At 36.0% G+C, this 19,653-nt stretch overlaps 1 protein-coding gene across 3 annotated transcripts in view; it reads left to right on the top strand.

Moving 5' to 3' along the window:
• Ubn2 (ubinuclein 2) overlaps positions 1 to 19,653 on the top strand; it is a 68,190-nt gene that overhangs the window by 24,742 nt on the left and 23,795 nt on the right. For all 3 annotated transcript variants that reach the window (XM_020160439.2, XM_020160425.2, XM_074062190.1), the window contains 9 exons: positions 1,352 to 1,489; positions 2,378 to 2,481; positions 4,912 to 5,401; positions 11,280 to 11,350; positions 14,973 to 15,102; positions 17,226 to 17,344; positions 17,928 to 18,041; positions 18,529 to 18,672; positions 19,551 to 19,601. In XM_020160439.2, the coding sequence (XP_020016028.2) occupies positions 1,352 to 1,489; positions 2,378 to 2,481; positions 4,912 to 5,401; positions 11,280 to 11,350; positions 14,973 to 15,102; positions 17,226 to 17,344; positions 17,928 to 18,041; positions 18,529 to 18,672; positions 19,551 to 19,601 (1,361 nt within the window). The remainder of the gene's footprint in view (positions 1 to 1,351; positions 1,490 to 2,377; positions 2,482 to 4,911; positions 5,402 to 11,279; positions 11,351 to 14,972; positions 15,103 to 17,225; positions 17,345 to 17,927; positions 18,042 to 18,528; positions 18,673 to 19,550; positions 19,602 to 19,653) is intronic.

The following is a 19,653-nucleotide window of genomic DNA, read 5'->3' as shown; positions in this document are numbered from 1 at the left end:
TTCTGCTTCACATTAAGACATAGCTGTTTTTCACTGAAACATTTAAAAACTTGTCCCCACTTGTGAATGGAACTAAAATTATAATGTTACTGAGTATTGAACTCAGGGCTTCACACTTCCTAGGCAGACTTTCTACCACGTGAGCCACTCCGTCAGCCTGAAAGTACATTTCTTTCTTTTTTTCTTTTTTTTTTCTTGTGGGATTGGGGTTTGAACTTGGCCTCATGCTTGCAAAGCAGTCACTCTACACATCTGGAGATGTGTTTGAGCCATATCTCCAGTCCTGTATTATTCTTTATAACCTCCTTGTTGATTAAATTATATAGTGATAAGGTAGGAAATTAAACTTACTCCTTATGTGGACATTCAGTTCCGCAGAGGAGCCAAGTATAGTGGGGCATGCCTGTAATTCTGACACTCAGGAGGTGGAGGCAGGAGAATGGCAAGCTTACACAGTCAGCCTGGGGTATATGACAAGTTTAAGGCCAGCCTGAGCTACATAATGAGACCCTGTCTCAAAAAGGAGGGGTGGGGGCCCTGGGGATGTAGCTTGGCGGTAGAGTACTTGCTTAGCATATGCAAGGCCCTGTGTTCAATCCCCAGCACCACAAACAACAAGAACAAAAGGAATTGTGGAAGTGAATGCAGCTTTTTCCCAGCAGGCGGTATATATTCACCTCATTTTGAAAATATCCTCTTTTAAATATACTGAATGATCAGAACTACTTTTTATTTCAGATATTAACTAAATTTATTCCACAAGCATCCTCCTTGCAGTCCTTTTTTTAGTTTTTTTTAAATTTACAAACAATTGTGCATACTTATGGGGCACAATAATGTTTTGATAATGTATATATTTTTGTAATGATCAGGGTAATTAATATATCTGTCACATCAGACACCATTTCTTTTTGGTGAGAACATTCTAAATCCTCTCTTTTAGCCACTAAGATTCCACATATAAGGGAGCTCATAATGATATTTGTCTCTCTGTGCCTGACTTATTTCACTTAACATGTCCTCTAGATTCATCTGTATTGTTGCAAATGATGAAATTTCTTGTTTTTCTTTTTAAGGCTGAATAATATTCCATTGTGTAGATATGCCACATTTTAAAAATCCATTCATTTACTGATGGACACGTAGGCTGTTTCGAAGTCTTGGCTATTGTGAATAGGAGTGCAGTACTGATGTTGATTCTCTTGGATGTGTACCCAGTAGTGGAATTGCTGGATTTGCATCAGTTTTGCATTTAGTATGTGAGGAAGACACTATTATGGTGAATGAGTTTCTTTGACATATTTATAGAATTATAGACAGTAGAATATATCTGAATCTCTTTTAAATCTAGTATGATGAATTAGTTCCTGCTTCTCTAACAACAAAATATGGAGGCTTTTACATCAATACTGGTACTCTGCAGTTTCGCCAAGCTTCAGATACTGAAGAAGAAGATATTACAGACAACCAAAAGCACAAACCACCCAAGGTAAGTTTATGCAACATTGCAACAGTGAGGAGAACATTGAATTAATAGCATATATAGTTGTTTTTTTGTTTGTTTTTTGCAGTGCTGAAGATGAAGCTCAGGTCCCCATACATTCTGGGCAAGCGCCCTAACACTGAGCTATATCCCTAGCCCAGGATATACTTTTTTGATGTTACTTATGCCATAATTATGAATGTAAGGAAAAGTAAAACTAACCATTGGTTAATAAGTCTTCATTACATGTTTAAAATAAAATTGTGAAGATATGGAAAAATTGGTATTTACATCATAGTAAATACATCATTTTTCAAGTATTTTTGTCTCTCGTATGTGTTCTGAGAGTCTACTATTTCTGCAATAAGTTTACTAAGATAGGTTAAGACTTGGTATAGAAATGACTGTTAAAAACGGATACCTTTCCTAAGATCTAATTTTTAACACATTCTATAGAATTGGATACACTGTATTTGGGAAATGAATAGTGTCTATATATGTTTCCTGATATGTGGTGCAAAGACTTACTTGTACAAGCATCACCAAAATTCTCCTTAAAAGTGCAAATTCTGGTGGGGGTAGGGGAGTGAGGGGGTGGGCAGGAGGAGAGGGGAGGTGGCTCAAACAATGTATACACATGTAAGTAAATGTAAAAATGATAAAAAAAAAGAAAAAAAAAGTGCAAATTCTAAGGCCGTACCTCAGAGAACTAAATCAAAATCATGAGTGAGAATGCTCATGAAACCCCCCCCTCCCCCGACCCTGCAGGAACCTGAAGTTTTAGCAAATAGTTCTAATACACACTGACATTTGAGAAAAACTACTGCCCTGGATGCTGGATTATTTACACCAAAGAGGATAGCATTGAAAATGTACTATTTTGTTTTTTTTCAGGTTCCTAAAATAAAAGAAGATGATATTGAGATGAAGAAGCGGAAGCGGAAAGAGGAAGGGGAAAAGGAGAAGAAGCCAAGGAAAAAAGTACCCAAACAACTGGGGTATGTTAAATTGAACCAAATGAGGGAATTAGTGTCACAGTATGACTGTTTCTCCTTTCAGAGAGATATAGTCACCATTAATTGATTCAGCTTAGCTGGGTCTGTTTAATATATTTTCAAAAAAATATTAATGACCTATTAACATATGTTGTAATAATGTTAGGTTATATATTAATAAGCAGAAGGCTTTGTCATCTTAGAGACTTTAGATAGTGTTTTCAGATTGGTTCATTGAAGATTTTGCTTATTGCCAATAAGGGCTGGGGTCTAAAACTGTGGTTTTAGGCTTAGTGGTAGGATGCCAGCCTAGCAAACTCAAAGCCTTGAGTTCAAATCCTAGTAACACACACACCCACACCCAAAGAACCATCTTAAAAAGATAGTTATGAGCATAGAACAGAGCGCTTTAATCTTTTAGCCCTAAACTGGTGCCCAAGGTTTAGAGATTAACAATAGCCTGTAAACAATTTGTGATCTATGCTAGAAAAAAATTTCATGGGTTGGCAATGTGGCTCAGTGGTACACCATTATCTAACGTGTGGGCTCTGGGTTCCATCCTCAGCACTGCAAAAAAAATTTTTTTTCGTTGATTTTATTTTATTCTTAATGTTTATGACTTTAAGAGACATATTGCTCCTAAAAGAAAATAAAAGGGAGGGGCATTGAAGGAAGAAGATTAAGGTGAGGGTATATGGTAGATGGACTGCATATACCTATATGAAACAGAACTAAGAAACCTCTTGCAGTTGCTTTAAATGGGATGGGGAAGGGATTGAGGGGGAGAGATGATGGGGGCAATGTAAATAATGTACAATAAAAGTCTAGTCGAAATTGTCACTATCAATTCCCCCCATATAATGTATATGTCCTAATAAAAAATGTTTAAAAAAGGAAAAAAATAATTTCTCAAAAGCCTTAAGTTGGAAGAATAAAATATTTGTAAGATGCTGTCAAAAATGGCTATTTGCCTTTACTTTTCTGTGCCTATTTTACAGAGCTAAAGGAAAGACTTCTGAGAGACTGGCTTTTCTTCCCTCCTTAGCCCCTGTATTTGGTACAATCTGCGTCTGAAATATTGGTGCAGGGAGGTATTTCTTCCCTCCTGAAGATGGGATGGTAGTTATAATCATAACCTGAAGTCATTAAGAAATTATTGAGGGCTGGTGGAGTGGCTCAAGTGGTAGAGTACCAACCTAGCAAGTTGAGGCCTGAGTTCAAACCCCAGTACCACCAAAAAAGAAAAGAAAAGAAAAAAAAAAGAAATTATTGAGAAAGTCAGGCTTGATGGTATATACACGTAATCCTAGCACTGGGGAGGATCACAAGCTCCAGATCAGCTTGGGCTACATAGTGAAACTCTGACTCAAAAAAAAAATTACTGAGATAAAAATGTATGCATTACTAATGGTTGTCTTGAATGTTCATTATTTACAAGTAAATTTATTGGGGAACATAACTGTAAATAATGCCTTTAATCAAATTTATTGTTATTTAAACTTAAAAGTTACTCAGCAAATAAGTGCCTCTTGTACATTCAGTACTGTTATAGGTTTGCAGTATATAACAATAACTGAAACATGGCCTGTCTTCAAGGTAATAATCTTTCAGGTTTTGTAGCACACACAGAAAGATTTAAGCTCTCGGATTTAGAAAACATTTCTTAGAGGAAATGATAGTAACCTGCCCATAGTTCATGTAGGGAGGAGGTTATCATTGAGAATTACATATCTGTTTCCTAATGCAGCTCTTCCTAGAACGGAAAGTGAAAGATGTTCAGAAGGTAATAGCAGTTAGAATAGGATCTAGAAGATGGTGGCTGTGTATAAGTCTCAGAGGTTGAGACACAGCAGCTTCTGTATTTCTTCAGCAATTTGTAGCATAAATCACCTGTGCTCCCAGTTTAAAGATGGGCAGTAATGGATGTCTGGTTGTAAGCAACTCTGTTTTCAGCAAAACACTTTTTTTTCCCCTTTTCTTTTTTGTGTTGATATTTGGATTTGAACCTCAGAGCCTCACATTTGTTAGGTGCTTTACCACTTGAGACATGCCCCTAGCCAAAAACATACTTTTTTATTTGGTTCATTCTTTAGGTAACAACTTTATAGATGGGCTAAAGAATGTGAACATTCTAAAACAAGTAGTAGATTAGCATATTTAGCTTAGTATATTTTAATAAACTTGAGCTACATTGAGTTTTATTTCTTTCTGTTGATTTTTTCTTAGCTATAATGACCATTTACATATCTGCCTTTGATATCCAGATGACTTCAGAAAAGATGCTGTCATAAAAGTACAGCTGAATAAGAAATTAAGAAAATGTTTGCTTGGTCACTTCTCAAATGCTTATTTTATTTCCATGTTTACTTACTTACAGTGGGCATTAGCCTTTAAAATTACATATAGCCTCACTGATCACTTTTGTCTTCACAGAGTTGTGGCTCTAAATTCACACAAGTCTGAAAAAAAGAAGAAGCGATATAAAGATTCTCTCTCTTTAGCTGCCATGATACGAAAATTTCAGAAAGAGAAGGATGCATTAAAGAAGGAATCTAACCCTAAAGTCCCAGTGACCTTACAGACCTCTTCTCTGACTAAGCCCCCTTGTGCTGCCACAGCATTGGGGAATGATGTCCCAGACTTAAATCTGAACAGCACTGATCCAGATCTCCCCATTTTTGTTAGCACAAATGAACACGAACTGTTTCAGGAAGCTGAAAATGCCCTAGAGATGCTAGATGATTTTGACTTTGACAGATTACTGGATGCCGCTTCTGATGGTAGCCCCCTCTCTGAGTCGGGGGGAGAAAATGGAAACACCAACCAGCCAACCTTTGCCTCTCAGGTTATGCCCAAGGTGGTACCTACACTCCCAGAGGGTCTACCTGTACTTCTCGAAAAACGCATCGAGGACCTCCGTGTAGTAAGTGTAATAATTCTCTTTGGTTTGTATTTGCTACACAAATATAACAATAAATGCTTCATTTTTTTGTTTATTGGTAGGACTGGGATTTGAACTCAGGGATTTTCACTTGTAAAGCAGGCGCTCTACTACTTGAGCCATATCTCCAGTCCATTTTGGTCTGATTATTTTGAAGATGGGGGTCTCACAAACTGTTTGCCTGGGCTGGCCTCAAAATAGTACAGATCTCAGGCTCCCAACGCTTCATTTTTTAAAGACAAAAATGACCCATAATTCAAACACTGTTATAACTACTTTTATTTTCCATGTTCTCTTGTAGGTGTTGGCTATATGCCTACATTCTTTTAAATTGAAATAATTATAGTTACAACACGGATACAGTTTTTTTTTTGCTTTGTTTTGTTTTTCCATTGCTGGGGATCCAGTCTAGGGCTTTGTATGTTAGGCAAGTGCTCTACTACTGAGCCATGCCCTAGTCCTCCAGTTGATTTTTTTTTAGTTTACTTATAGAGATTTTTTTCATACTGATTTCATACCACAGTTTTTCCTAACTACATAGTCAAGTAAAGAAAATAGAACATAGAAAGGAGCAAGTACAGAGAAAACATCGTGGGACCATAATGAGTAAAATATAATAGAATAATATATGTTTATACATACAGACATTGATCAAGTAGAATATTTATGTTCATACAGTTTATCAAAATAAATGGAATTGGTCATTGCCAAAAAAACAAAGTTTCTGGCCAGGCGCTGGTGGCTTATGTCTATAATCCTAGCTACTCAGGAGGCAGAGATCAGGAGGGTTGTGGTTTGAAGCTATCTTGGGCAAGTACTTCAGGAGACCCTATCTCGAAAAATCTTTCACAAAAATAGGACTAGTAGAGTGGCTCAAGGTGAAGGCTCTGAGTTCAAGCTCCAGTACTGGCAAAAAAAAAAAAAAAAAAGTTTCTGACGAACATTTTGCTCTGAGAGTATATAAAAGATACATAACACTTTTTATGTTACCCTTTAGGTAATTTAAATGCATCATCTGTCTTTTATATTCTAATAATCCTCAATTACTGTGTTCAGATGTTCCTTTATTTCAAGATTAAATTTATTTGTAAAGATTAAAAAAAACATAATGGATCAAATAATAACATTGCAGAAGTGTACCTGAACTTATTCCAAACTACATTGACATCTTATTTTATTTTTTTTTATTCTGTTTATTTTATTTTTTGATGATTCCAGGTGTGATGGTGCATGACTGTAATCCCAGCACTCAAGAGTCTGAGGCCAGAGGATTTTAAGATTGACGATAGCCTGGGCTGTAGGAAGATGTCATAAAAATTTTTAAAAATAAGTAGAAATAATACAAACAATATAGACTGTATTTCATACTTAGGGAAAGAACTCCATTATTTGACATTGTCTGTCCCCAACAGAGATAACCATTTTTAAACTAGTATATTTTGGAATATAATCCATGAATTTATAAATGTTACATTTTAAAAATTCATTGTTGGGCTGGCTGAGTGGCTCAAGTTCTAGAGCGTCTGCCTAGCAAGTGTTAGGTCTTGAGTTCAAACCCCAATACTGCCAAAAAAAAAAAAAGAGAAAAACTAAAAATCATTGTTAATGTGGGTTAATGTGTAGGCTGTTGCATATCCTGCTTTTCCTCCTGTGATTTTGCCAGTTAAAGCAGCTCTTAAATTGTATTTTGTTTTTTTCCCTCTTAACTCTTCCTGAATTTTAAGTATCTGAGCAGGGGAGCAATAGATTTATCCAATTTTAACAACTTCTTTTTAGGTTTTGTTAACAATTTTTGTTGTTGTTCTTTAGTGTTTTTTCTGAATAATGACTTACTAGTTAGTTGTGCTTTGTTTTTACTTATTTTAATCTACCTCATCAGTCCAGAATTTAGAGGGAGTATGGTGAAAGTATCTCATTGCAAATGTTTCTTTTAGTTGCAAAGTATTTACCATGGTTTTAGTGTTTATTTCTTTGCTGTCTCTGATTCATAAGATTTTTGATGGCTGCATCTTCCCTGTGATGATTATCATTTGAAGATGACCCTTTTTGTCCTATTAATGCTTTTCACTGTGAACTCAGTTTTGTGTGACTACTGTATGCTCTTAATTTTTGATGTAGCTTTTTCCATCATTTGCTTTAAATCTTTTTCAGCTCCTTTATTTTAGTGCATTCTCTCTCTCTCTTAAGGTTTTGTTTTATTTTGGGTGGTACTGAGGTTTGAACTCAAGGCCTCATACTTGCTAGGCAGGTGCTTTTATCACTTGAGCCACGCAGGCAGCTTAGCTCTTTTTCTTATAGATATCATGTAAATGAAAGTTTGTTGACCTAATCTGAGTTTTTGTTTAATCTTCTCAACAATTCTGTATTTAAAGTGTAGGTATTATTTCTGTTTTAATAAGCAGAAGTGGAGGCCTAGGGAAGTGCTCAAGTGGTAGAGCACTTGCCTAGAAAGTTTAAGGCCCTGAGTTCAAACCCCAGCACTGCCCCACCCCTTACCAGAAAAAACTGAAGTGGAGACAGGTCAAGGCCACACAGCTTATGAGTGGTGGAGCCAGAGTCCAAACACCAGGATTCACTGACTACCTTTGCCCTGTCTCTAAACTCTGGAGTTTTTTCTGGCTTTTAAAAGGTGCTAGTAATGTGACTCAGGTTTTCCAAGCTGGAATTATTAGTATAATAGCCACAGGAGACAGTGAACCTGACTGACTTTAATACACTCTACATACTTCATTGTCCAGTTTGCTCAACATTCATGTGAGCTGGTAGTGCTTTTCCTGTTTGGTGGACTAGGAAACTGAAGTGCAAGATAGCTAAAGCCACATGATTTTAAGTGGTGGAGCCAAGATACAGAGTCAGTATTTGAAGTCAGGATTGTGGTGCTTCATGGAGTGCACACTGCCTACTGTGTTACATGCCTTCCATTCTCACTCATAATTAAGTAGTGATGAGTGCTTCAGTCTTGTAAAGTTGTCAGATCTCATATCAAAACCATCTGTGTTTGTAGTAGGCATGCCAGGATTCATCATGCTTATTCCTAATCTGTTTGTAGGAAATTATCACAGTAAGATTCTGTCTGACAAGCATTTTCTTCTTACTGTCTTTGTAATGTCCTTCCATACTAAACCTCTTGACTGATTTCCTTCCTGATGTCTGCTTTTCATTATGGCTTTCTTCCTATATTTCTCCTCAGCCCCTCACCCCCCAATACACACCCAACCTTCATCCTGCCTAAGAAGTGTGTCTTAGAAATTTGCCTCTACTTGTAGCATGTAAAATTGTTAAGAGTTAGTGTGTGGTTTGCTCAAATGTATTAAGCCAGTTCTCTCAGTGTTTTGTTTTGGTTTTTTTAATGTTTTTATTGGTATATGATAGTTTACAGAGGGGTTTCATTGTGACATTTTCATATATACTATATTGTACCCCAAATTTGGAATGGTCTTTCTCTTTTTTTTTTGGAAGTGAGGTTTGTACTCAGCTTCAGGCTTACAAAGCAGGTGCTCTAATGTTTGAGCCTCTCTAGTCCTCTCTCAGTGTTTTACATATCAAGGATCTTAGGATGAATTGTGTCCTTGATTTCCTCAGTAAATTTTTCTCCAAATGATTATGGCAAAATGTCTGCATTCCACAACTTTATTTCTAGTTAACCCGTTATGGTGAGAAACATAGTGTTAAAAATATTATTCTTAAACTCATTTAATTAATTTTTGCTTGTTCCTTAATAATAACCTTGGCTAATTTTTTCATTGCTATTAGTTAAGTAGAGCCCAGAGTGACTGCAGGAAATCAGTATCTTTGTATTGGTGGTAGTGTTGCACAGCTGACATCAGAAGGCTTTGTTCTAAATCATGCATCCATAACTAAGTCAGATATCGGGGCACAAATTTATGGACCCTTTCTAAGGTTTAGGTTCCTTCTCTGTAACCTGGGGCTGTTATGAGAATTAAATGTAATAATAAGTATAATGTACATAATGGAGTGTGAGAATACAAAGTTAAATAAGTTATCACCCCACCCCCAAGGACTTTTTGTTTTATCTTATTTTTTGGTGATACTGGGGTTTGAACTCAGGGCTTTGCTTTGCAAAGTAGGCTCTCTACCTCAGTCTGTTTTTTGCTCTGTTATTTTGAAGATGGGGGGGGGGGTATCTTGTGAAATATTTGCCTGCGTTGGCCTTGAACCTTGATCCTCCCAATCTCAGCCTCCCAAGTAGCTAGGATCACAGGCACCTGCCACATTTGTGTATACACATGCATACATACTCATTTGTGATTACTTGGTGAATCTAATTTTCAGTAATGGGGTCATATTAAAGCTTTTAAAGTTAGAAAGTTTAAAAATTCATCAGAAATTCTTATGTATATGTGTTTTTATTGAAAGGAAATATTTATTCACTTTAGACTTTTGATAGGTACTATATGTATCATGAAGAGAAGATTATTACTTAGTTTTCAGTTTTATACTTTCTGTGGTCTGTGATTATGATGAAATCTGACAATAGATGTTGCTGCTTTATTACTTACATTGCTTCTTTTGAAACATTGTATTTTCCTATGCTGACCCATCAATTAAATGGCCTTTTAAAAAATCCTTTGTTTTGGCTGGGGATGTAGCTCAGTGGTAGAGTACTTGTCTAACATATGCAGGGCCCTGGGTTTGATCCCCAGCACCACAAAGAATAAAAACATTTTTTAAATATTTTGTCTCAGCATTTGGGTAATCAGTTCAGTATTTCTGTACTTACTTACTGCTTGTAAGTTCCTCTTGGAGATTCCAACTCTACTAATTTTTTAATGGTTATAACACAGGTTAATTTTTTCCCTTTGTATAAAGCCTCTTCCCCAAGCTGTAATATTGACTGTAGTCTAGTCAACAATCCCAATAGAATTCTTTGAACTCTGCAGTGACTCCATAACTTAAGGACATGGTCATATGGAGGTTATTGTCTTGGATTCAAGTTAGGTAGGTTTCCAAACTCTTTGGTCTACTATCAGGAATCTGTAGCTTCAACTTGGGTAGACCACAAGATTGCACTTCACATTTCTTTCATCTGTAATATTCTAAGTATCTTTTCTATTTGATTCTCAAGACCTTAACCTTGTTAGGAATTGATCTTTCATTCATATTGTTAGGATCACATAACTTTATCTGAGGTAGAATGAAAAATGGTCTCCAAAAGATAGCCATAGTCTAACCTCTAGAACCTGTGAATGTTACCTTTCATGGGAAAAAGGTAGGATGGGCCTCTTTTTAGGTGCAGTTAGGTTAAGGAACTTGAGATGTTTCTACAATTATCCTGTGGGCCCTAAATGCAATCACTTGCATCCTTAGAAGAAGGAGGAAGAAGAGAAGGCCATGCGAAGGCAGACACACAGTGACTGGAGATGTCAGGCTTGGAGAGTGGAGTGCTGCAGCCATGTGCAAAAAGTACCAGCAGCATTGAGGAGTGAGCTCTCCACCACAGACTGCATGGCTTAAGACAACACAAATGTATTTGCTTGGTTCAAAGACCAAAATCACTAACACTGGACTGAAATCAATGTGTCAGCAGGTCTGTGCCCTTCCAGAGGTTCTGGGGGAGAACTCGCTCCTTACCATTTCAACCAAATGATACTGACTTTGCAGTTCCAGATGAGAGGATAAATTTTGGTTGTTTTACGTCATCAAGTTTGTGGTAATTTTTTACAGCAGCTGCAGCAAAAGTACATTATATCCATTTGGATTTGGTTCTCACAAATGGCTTTTCCTGACTGGATCATAACTTGTGGGGGTCTATTAATATAAAGTTCTTTTTTTTTAAATCAGATCATCTCAGATAGTTGTTTATTGTGCGTTACATTGATACTTTTGTATGCTTTTCTAGGCTGCCAAACTTTTTGATGAAGAAGGAAGGAAAAAATTCTTTACACAAGATATGAATAATATTCTTCTGGAGTAAGTAATTTTCTTCTATTAAAAAATCTTGAGAATTATTCATCTATAGAAATAGTAGGACTGTGGGATAGAGGTGCTACAGGTGCTGAGTAGGTGGCTAGTCTCAGGCTTCAGCTCTTCCCTTTCAGCCTTGCAGCAAGTATGATTAACATTATGTTCCTCAATCACATTATGCATCTGCATATATTGGACCGCTTATGATAATTGAATCTTCCAACATTTATAGTTGCTAAAGCAAGTGGCCATTGTGCAGGTTGAACATTAATCTGGACTTAAATATGTTTTATGTCCTCTTACATGAAAATGAGTTTCTGCAAAAGCATAGAATGTTTCTATAGACTGGTATAATTTTCCATCTGTTTTCATTACCTCAGACTTGAGAAAAATAATTCCACTGATACCCAGTGAAGTTAATTAGAATTCATACAGATTTTTATAGCCAAATGAAAGTATGGTTTAATGAAGAAATCCTGGTTGTAGGGTAGGATGGAGATAACTTGAAGGTGACAGAAGTTAGACTTGGAAGGAGAACATGAAGGCTGATATGGATAGATTATATTTAAATTAGTAGGTTTTATATTTAAGATAGCAATAATTTTGTACTCCAAGTTTGATACTAATAAAGCTGTAGAATCTAAGGTTGTGGTCAAACAAGCTGTTGTTGTGAAACCTATTGGCTCATAGATTTTTTTTAACCATTGTTTTCAGGAAGTAAGTATACAGTTGTCTGTAGGCAGAACTGTGCAAAAATGTGATAATGGGAAAAACAGTAAATTTTACTCCTGATGAAAATGATGTATGACTTCTTTAGTGATTTATAGCATCATATAGAAAGACACAAGAAAACAATGTTTCTAATACTGTGCTAACTATAATTAAATACATGATGGTGGGCTGGCAGAGTGACTCAAGTGGTAGGGCTCCTGCCTAGCAAGCATGAGGCCCTGAGTTCAAACCCCCGGTACCACCAAAAAGAAAAAAAAAGTTTGTTACTGTGTGATGGAGAGAATTTCTTAGGAGAGTCAACGAAAGGCTGATGGGTTCATTAGTTCTGATTACTATTTGTAATTAATTGCAATCTGTATTATCCAGATATCCTTAAAATGGACTCAGAAGGGGTTAGGAATTTAGCTGAGTGGAAGAGCACTTCTCTAACAAGTTCAAGGCCCTCAGTTTGGTCCCCAGCACTCTCCCCTCCTACTTCCTCCCCCTGCCCAAAAAAAACAAAGGACTCAGGTGACATAGTGTGCTGTTAGTTTGGTGGCAGAGGAGTTTCTCATTCCTGTTCTTTGTTTTAGCCAGGGATTTTCAGGTTGAATTTGTTTCCTTCAAAACTTGGCAGTTGTTTCCTATCTATGCCACTGCATTTTACCTAGGTTTGTCTTTTAAACCTCAGACTCAATAAACTGTGTAGCCATTACTCATCAGAGCTCCCAGATTCTACAATCGGGGATCTGGCTAACTCTTTTTTTTCTTTCTATGCAAAAATCCCCAAAAATCTTTGCCTTGTGACAAACTGCTCTTTCTTATTTTACTCTTCTCTAAGAGGGAATAACTGTTTCACCCCTGGGAGAGTCAGGAGGTCATCATTGGGATATAGGATCTCAAATAAGCAGATTGTTGACATTCTATTAACAGGCTTCTCTGTCTATTCCTCCCGCATCTATGGTAAAACAAATCTTCCTGTTTTGGGGCGCCCACATGATTTATTTCATAGGTAATATGCCTCCTGTTCCTCAAGCTCTTTGGTTCAGAATTGGATTCTTTTCCCCTGTCAATCACTTTGTTATTCTCTTGGACCTCTTCTTCCATTGTCCTAAAGAGATGTGCTTTACTTTTTAGGACCAAATTGCTCTTTTAACGGGCATTTGACGATTTTTTTGGTTAGTAGTTCTCATGAAATTGTCCAGGTGATTGGCTTTGCCTCACCATTGTTTACTTATGCTGGGCAGAAAAAGATCAATTTGATGAACTAGCAAATACTTTTTCTTTTTTTATAATTAAATTTGACCTGAATCAACAAATATACAACATGCTTATGTAACTTCTTTCCCTATTACCTAATAAATTATGTTGCTAATAAATTATGACACCCTATCAGTTCTGCTCAACAAATTGCCATAGGCATGTACTAAAATCCTGCTGGCCACTTTTAGTGAGACCTGTCTGCCATTTCTTTGTTAGATGCTCCTTTCAGGTGCTCATGAAAGAGTAGTGACTTGAATCTCAATGTAAAGGGTTTCTCTTCAGGCAGTCAGCTCTTCTGTACCTGAGTTGACGTTTTGGAAACTACTGACTTTTGTCTTTTGTGAAAACCACTGACTTCTGTAAATAGGTCATTGAGTCAGACTATCCTTACCTGGAATCTCTTAGTACTTGGAGTTTCTATTTTATTTTTAGCCTCAACTAACTTTTAATAACAAGGTAAGCCTACAAGACCTACCCAAAGTCTAGACTTATAGTAACCACATAATGTTATCTAACCAAATGTTTGTACACAGAGCTCATGACCATAGTGATTGTTTCCATGTGAACCCTTGCATTTGGCCTTCCAATACTTACAGGTCTTAAACTTCTTGTCATTTCTGTTTTCTGTCTGGTTTCCACAAGAAATTTCTATTACCCATTCTAAGCAGCATTAATTTTGCACATTTCCTTTTTCTAAAATTATAATAGATCTTACTAACAATGGATATATTTGATACAGTAGTGCTTCTTTTCTTCCCCAAAAGCTATTAATTAAATCTTTTGGTGCATCTTGCATTTGTGAAATATACTCAAGTCCGTCTGTGCCTTCTCCTGTAATAGAATGTGGTGATTTAGGTATAATTTACTGCCAAGGGCTCCAATTGGGTATTGGCTTTCACATTAACATCTGTTCTTACCTTGCTAAAGTAGCAATTGCCAGGTATAAAAATGTCTTCCATCTTGAAAAATACCTTACTTATTTGTTAAAGGTTTGTCCTGCTGAGAATATGATAACTGTTAAAAACTGCTTTCCTTTTTCTTTTAAATAACTGTTAGGCTAAATACATATTTAGCAATTTGTTTTCTGTCTCAGAAGCCTAATTTGTAATGAGAACTACAGAATTATAATAAACTGAATAAACTATTAAATATATAGCGTGTGTGTAATACACGCACAATAAGGGAAACAAAGATGGATAAAATAGTTTTTATGCATAGATGGGGGAGCTTATGTTTTCTGAATCTTTACTTTTTTCAGAGACCTCTAAGAAAAAATACTGTAGGAATTCAGTAAAATTGTATGACTGTCCAGTTGCCAGCAGGTGGAGAGATGCTGTATCTCTTCCAAGAAATGAGTTGTCAGTTAAAATGGAGTTCCTGTGCTCTACACAAAAATAGACTTTTTCCCATCACCACAAAGTATTGTCAACTTGTTGTGGTCATATAAATTCTACTCTTCATCATAGAATATTTTCTGTAGCATTATTGTTCATTGGGGGTGGAGGGAGTTGTTCCTATAAAAAGATACTACTACCTGGGAAATCATGGAAACATAAATTGAGGACAAGAATTATCTGCCTTTTCTGCCTTGCTTTGATGTCACCTAAAACAAATTCTGTGCTGTTTATTATTGGGGTTTTTTTTTTTTGGTCAGCATTGAGTTACAGCTGCAAGAACTAGGCCCTATCATTCGTAGTGGTGTCTATTCCCATCTTGAAGCTTTTGTGCCATGCAATAAAGAAACATTGGTAAAACGTCTGAAGAAGTTACATCTCAATGTCCAGGTAAGTGGAAGAGTAATAATTAATAATATCTGCAGCTAAGTATTTCACAACTTGTGAGAGAATTGTTTTTGTTTAGGGTCTTTGCATTTATTTTGAGATTCTGAGTCTTCAAAAACCATAGGAAGTTATTGAAGGCATTTTGGATTCCCTGAAAAAGTTACTTCTTCGACAATTGAAACTTACTGGAGTTTGAGCAACCCAGTTCCTTACTTGCTTTTCTTTCTTCTTTTTTTTTTTTTTTTCCACTTTTTTACATCATTTTATTTGAAAGATAAATATCATTACTCAGTTTACCAACATGACCTTTAAAAGTCATCATCTTTAAAAAATGATTTTGTTTTAAAAAGAAACATTTTGCTCTGATGTGCAAGTTAATGGCAATATTTTTGTCTTAGCAGTGATAAGCAGAAATTGAGGAACAAATAATAAAAATGGTCTGTTTCAGTCTTGAAAGGCAGTTATTCTTTTTCCTTAAATAAGCTTTTGTGGAAGTATTCTGACTATGTGCTATGTACAAGAAATTTATAAACACTCTTCCATTAGATAAGAATGCCTGATTAAAATTCCTTACTTTTCTTTATATAGTTCTTATCACATATCTTGTATTCCTAAACATGATGTTGTTTAGTTTGCATTTTTTTGAGCTTCATATAAATAGAGACAATACTGTCATCTCTTCTGCAACCTGCTTTCTACTACTCAGTGTTACATGCTTCAGATTAATTATGTTTAGGTGTAGTGGAGAGTCACTGCTCCATATTCAGTCTTCTGTTGCGTGGATTCTGTCAGCTAATTGACTGTTTTATTCTGGTAGATATTTGGGTTATTTGCAGGCACATGTGTTATCTACAGAATTCCTCAGAAGTGATCATTCAGGAACATGAGGCCTGGAGACATGGCTCAAGCTGAAGAGCCTAGCAAGAACGAAGCTCTGAGTTCAAACCCCTATATACCACAAAAAAAAAAAAAAGGAAAAAATGAACAGGAAGATGATACTGAATGTTAACATTTTTAAAAATGGGTTATTCCAACAGGCACTATATTGTGCTTAATATTTATTAATTTTATCAATTAATGCATAGAATAGGTTAAACTGCTTATTAGTAATAATACACATATTCTAAAAAATCCTTTTTGCCAAGAATCTCATTTTAAAAACTCAGTTGTTTTGGGACTGGGGCTATAACTCAGTAGTAGAGCACTTGCTTAGTATATGTGAGGGCCTGTTTCAATCCCCAACACTAGGGAAAAGAACAGCAATAAAAGAAAAAAAAAAACCCTGTTGTTTCAGAGAAGAAAAAGTCTTGTGATATTTCTGCACATAAAATAGTGATAAAAGTATGTTTTAAATAGCTACATATTTGTTAGTTGCAAGATAAAAATAAGTCAGTTGATTAGAACTGTCAAATATAAACCTACTTGCTTTCCTTTTTACCCTGAACCCATATGGATAAGTTTCCCAATTTCCTCTTTCACTTTGGCCTTGAGCTTGGATTTTTGCTTTCAGCAGAAGTCACAATTACTGACAATAACTGTGAGAACAGGATGCCAGTATCCTGTTGGTAGTTACCCAAACCAGATTATGTGTTCTAGTATTCCAGAGCAGTGTCCTCTTTTGATATCACTTCACCACTATAGTGGAAATAAACCAGCAGTCTATTCTGTTTTGTTTTGGCAATACTGGGGTTTGAACTCAGGCCTCATGCCTGGTAGCCTTGTGCTCTTACCACTTCAGCCACTCTCTAGCCCTAAACCAGTAGTCCAGACCATGTAGGTTTCATTCTGTTTTTAATCATTTAATCATTATAAGATGTCCATAGAATTTATTGGTCGAAATGTAGAGAATTTTTAAGAATGTAAACAGTAATTAAACTAATAATTATAGTAGGGCAGTAGGCAAACTAGACTCTTGTTGACAAACTAGGAAATGGGAATCATCCTAATTTTATGTCCAAATGTGCCTTTTAAAAGACAATGCATAGAAGAAATGTCCATATTTAGATACTCTAACATTTCAAATCTGTATCAATTTGTGAAACATAAATTTCACTTATTGAGAATCTGCTTATGTAATAAATTGTTAAGATGCTTGAAAAAACTTACCTGGTATGTTTTTTCCTCAGGATGATCGATTAAGAGAACCTCTGCAAAAACTGAAACTGGCTGTTAGCAATGTTATGCCTGAACAGCTATTTAAATACCAGGAAGACTGCCAGGCTCGTAGTCAAGCAAAGTGTGCCAAGTATGTACCTCTTTTTATGGACTGGCTTTGGCATTAGAGCAATACTTTCAGCTGTCAAGGGTTGGTCTTCAGTGGTCCTTATCCTCAAGTAGAAACCCACATATACCACTAAGCTAATGTCATTGAGTATCTTCTAAATGACATGTCACTTCCCACTCATTTGTTTTGGTTTAGTTAATAGATGTGATCTAAGCAAGAGCTGCAGCTAGTGTGTTGGTGCATGTCTGTAATACCAGCACTTGGGAGGCTAAGCCAGGAAAATTTAAGAGTTTGAGGCCAACCTGGACTAAATAGTGAGACCCTGTCTAAAAGCAAGAGCTAACACTGGTCAGACATTTCATATGTTGACCAACTTGACTATTTGGGGCTGGACACAAATATTTTCTGACCTAAAATATGAACATTTGTATCTTTATATTATAGTTTGAGGACTTTATTTATCAAGCTACCTCATCCCAAATTCAAAGTATTGTGAGGAAAGATAGGTTCCACATTTACTCTGTTTTAGCGTTTACTTAAGTAATTCACGTGTTTATAGAGCATTTTGTAGATAAGGTTGGGTTAAAACTTTTTTGTTTTTTAGGTTGCAAACAGATGAAGAACGAGAAAAAAATGGATCCGAGGAAGATGATGAGGAGAGACCAGGGAAACGTGTTATAGGACCAAGAAAGAAATTTCACTGGGATGACACTATTAGGTAAGATTTAGCCAGTCTTCGCCTTTCACCAAATACGTCATGCAGCAAAGGATCCGCGGCAAATACAATAATAGATTGGAAGCAACCAAAGATTAGCGTATAGGAAAGCTATATTCAAGAGAACATTCACCTGGTTCAAATATCCTTAAAGCATTAGCAGTTTTATTTTCATAATAGTGGAGTAAGTCATACTGGTTTCCTTGTGTAAGTCAACCATCTTTCTTACCAGTTTTTCTATACCCCACATAGAGAACTACCCCTTTTAGTGTTTTGAGGGGTCCTTACATAAAGGTGTCATGGAAAATTGCTCATGCTGGGTTACTATAGTGCAGTGAGTAATGAATGTCAGAAAGCATTTTCATGTCGTTGACTCACTTCTTCAACTAATAGTCTGTATTACTGCTGTCTTAAAAAAAAAGTCTCAGACCTAGTTTTCTACACTTTTGCAGCCAGGTTGATATCTAAATATATGTTTTTTATTTGTTAGAACTTTGTTATGTAACCTTGTTGAGATCAAGTTGGGATGTTATGAGTTAGAGCCAAATAAAAGCCAGTCTGCTGAGGATTATCTCAAATCCTTCATGGAAACAGAGGTGAAGCCATTGTGGCCTAAGGGCTGGATGCAGGCACGGTAAGAAATGTGACTTTCTGGATTATATTTTGTTTTCCTATTTTGCTGTTATTAAAGATAGACATGCACACACATATGAAATTGATTTTGCTAAGAACCTAGTATATTCAACATCCTATGCTTTAAAAACTTCAAGCATTTAAAAGATAAAGCAATTAATCATGGGGTCACAGAGATAAAGAGATAGGCATAGAGATTTGTTTTTTGGTTTTTTTAATTACCTTTTCTTTTTTTTGTACCTGAATTTGCTAGTAGAGAAAAAGGGGGTGGGGAAGATGGCTATAAACTTTAGAAGAGTAAATGTGGGCAATATGTAGATAAGGAACTGAATATGGGATTTAAAGCATAGGGAAAAAGAAACAGACTTAGGTTCTATTAAAAATGGTCAATATAGAGGGATGTCTCAGAAATAAAGAGTAGACATGTTTAAAATCTCAAGAACTTTAAGTTAAAGAGTGTAAAAATTAATAAAGCCATCATAAATACTCCATCTTAAATCAACAGACGCCATCTTTTCTGTCAATGTGTTAAGAACTCTAAGTAAACAGAGGTGTTATAAAACACTTCCTAAAATTTACTATTGAGTGTATTGTGCCATTACAACTTTTACTTGATAAATAAATAAGTAACATCCTATTGAAAATCAAATGATTTAGAAAAGAGAGGGAAAAAAAAAAAAAAAAGTGAAGCCAGGTGTGGGGGTGCATGTCTGTAATCCCAGCACTCTGGAGGCTGAGGTAGGAGAATTACAAGGTCGAAGCCAGCTTGGGCTATCTGGCAAGACCCTGTCTCAAAAAAAAAAAAAAAAAAGAGTAAAGACATTATCATGTTTTTATTTGCTATTAAAAAAAATAATTGTGTCTTTCTGATTTTTCCAGAATGCTTTTTAAGGAAAGCCGGAGTGTACATAACCATCTTACTTCTGCTCCGTGAGTAAACACAGACTGCAGATTTCTTCATGTATTTTTAGTTAAACAAAAA

Source organism: Castor canadensis, chromosome 2 (assembly GCF_047511655.1).
Source record: "Castor canadensis chromosome 2, mCasCan1.hap1v2, whole genome shotgun sequence".
Lineage (NCBI taxonomy): Eukaryota > Metazoa > Chordata > Mammalia > Rodentia > Castoridae > Castor > Castor canadensis.
The sequence above is the reverse complement of the archived record's forward strand: the minus strand, read 5'-3'. Positions and strand labels throughout refer to the sequence as shown.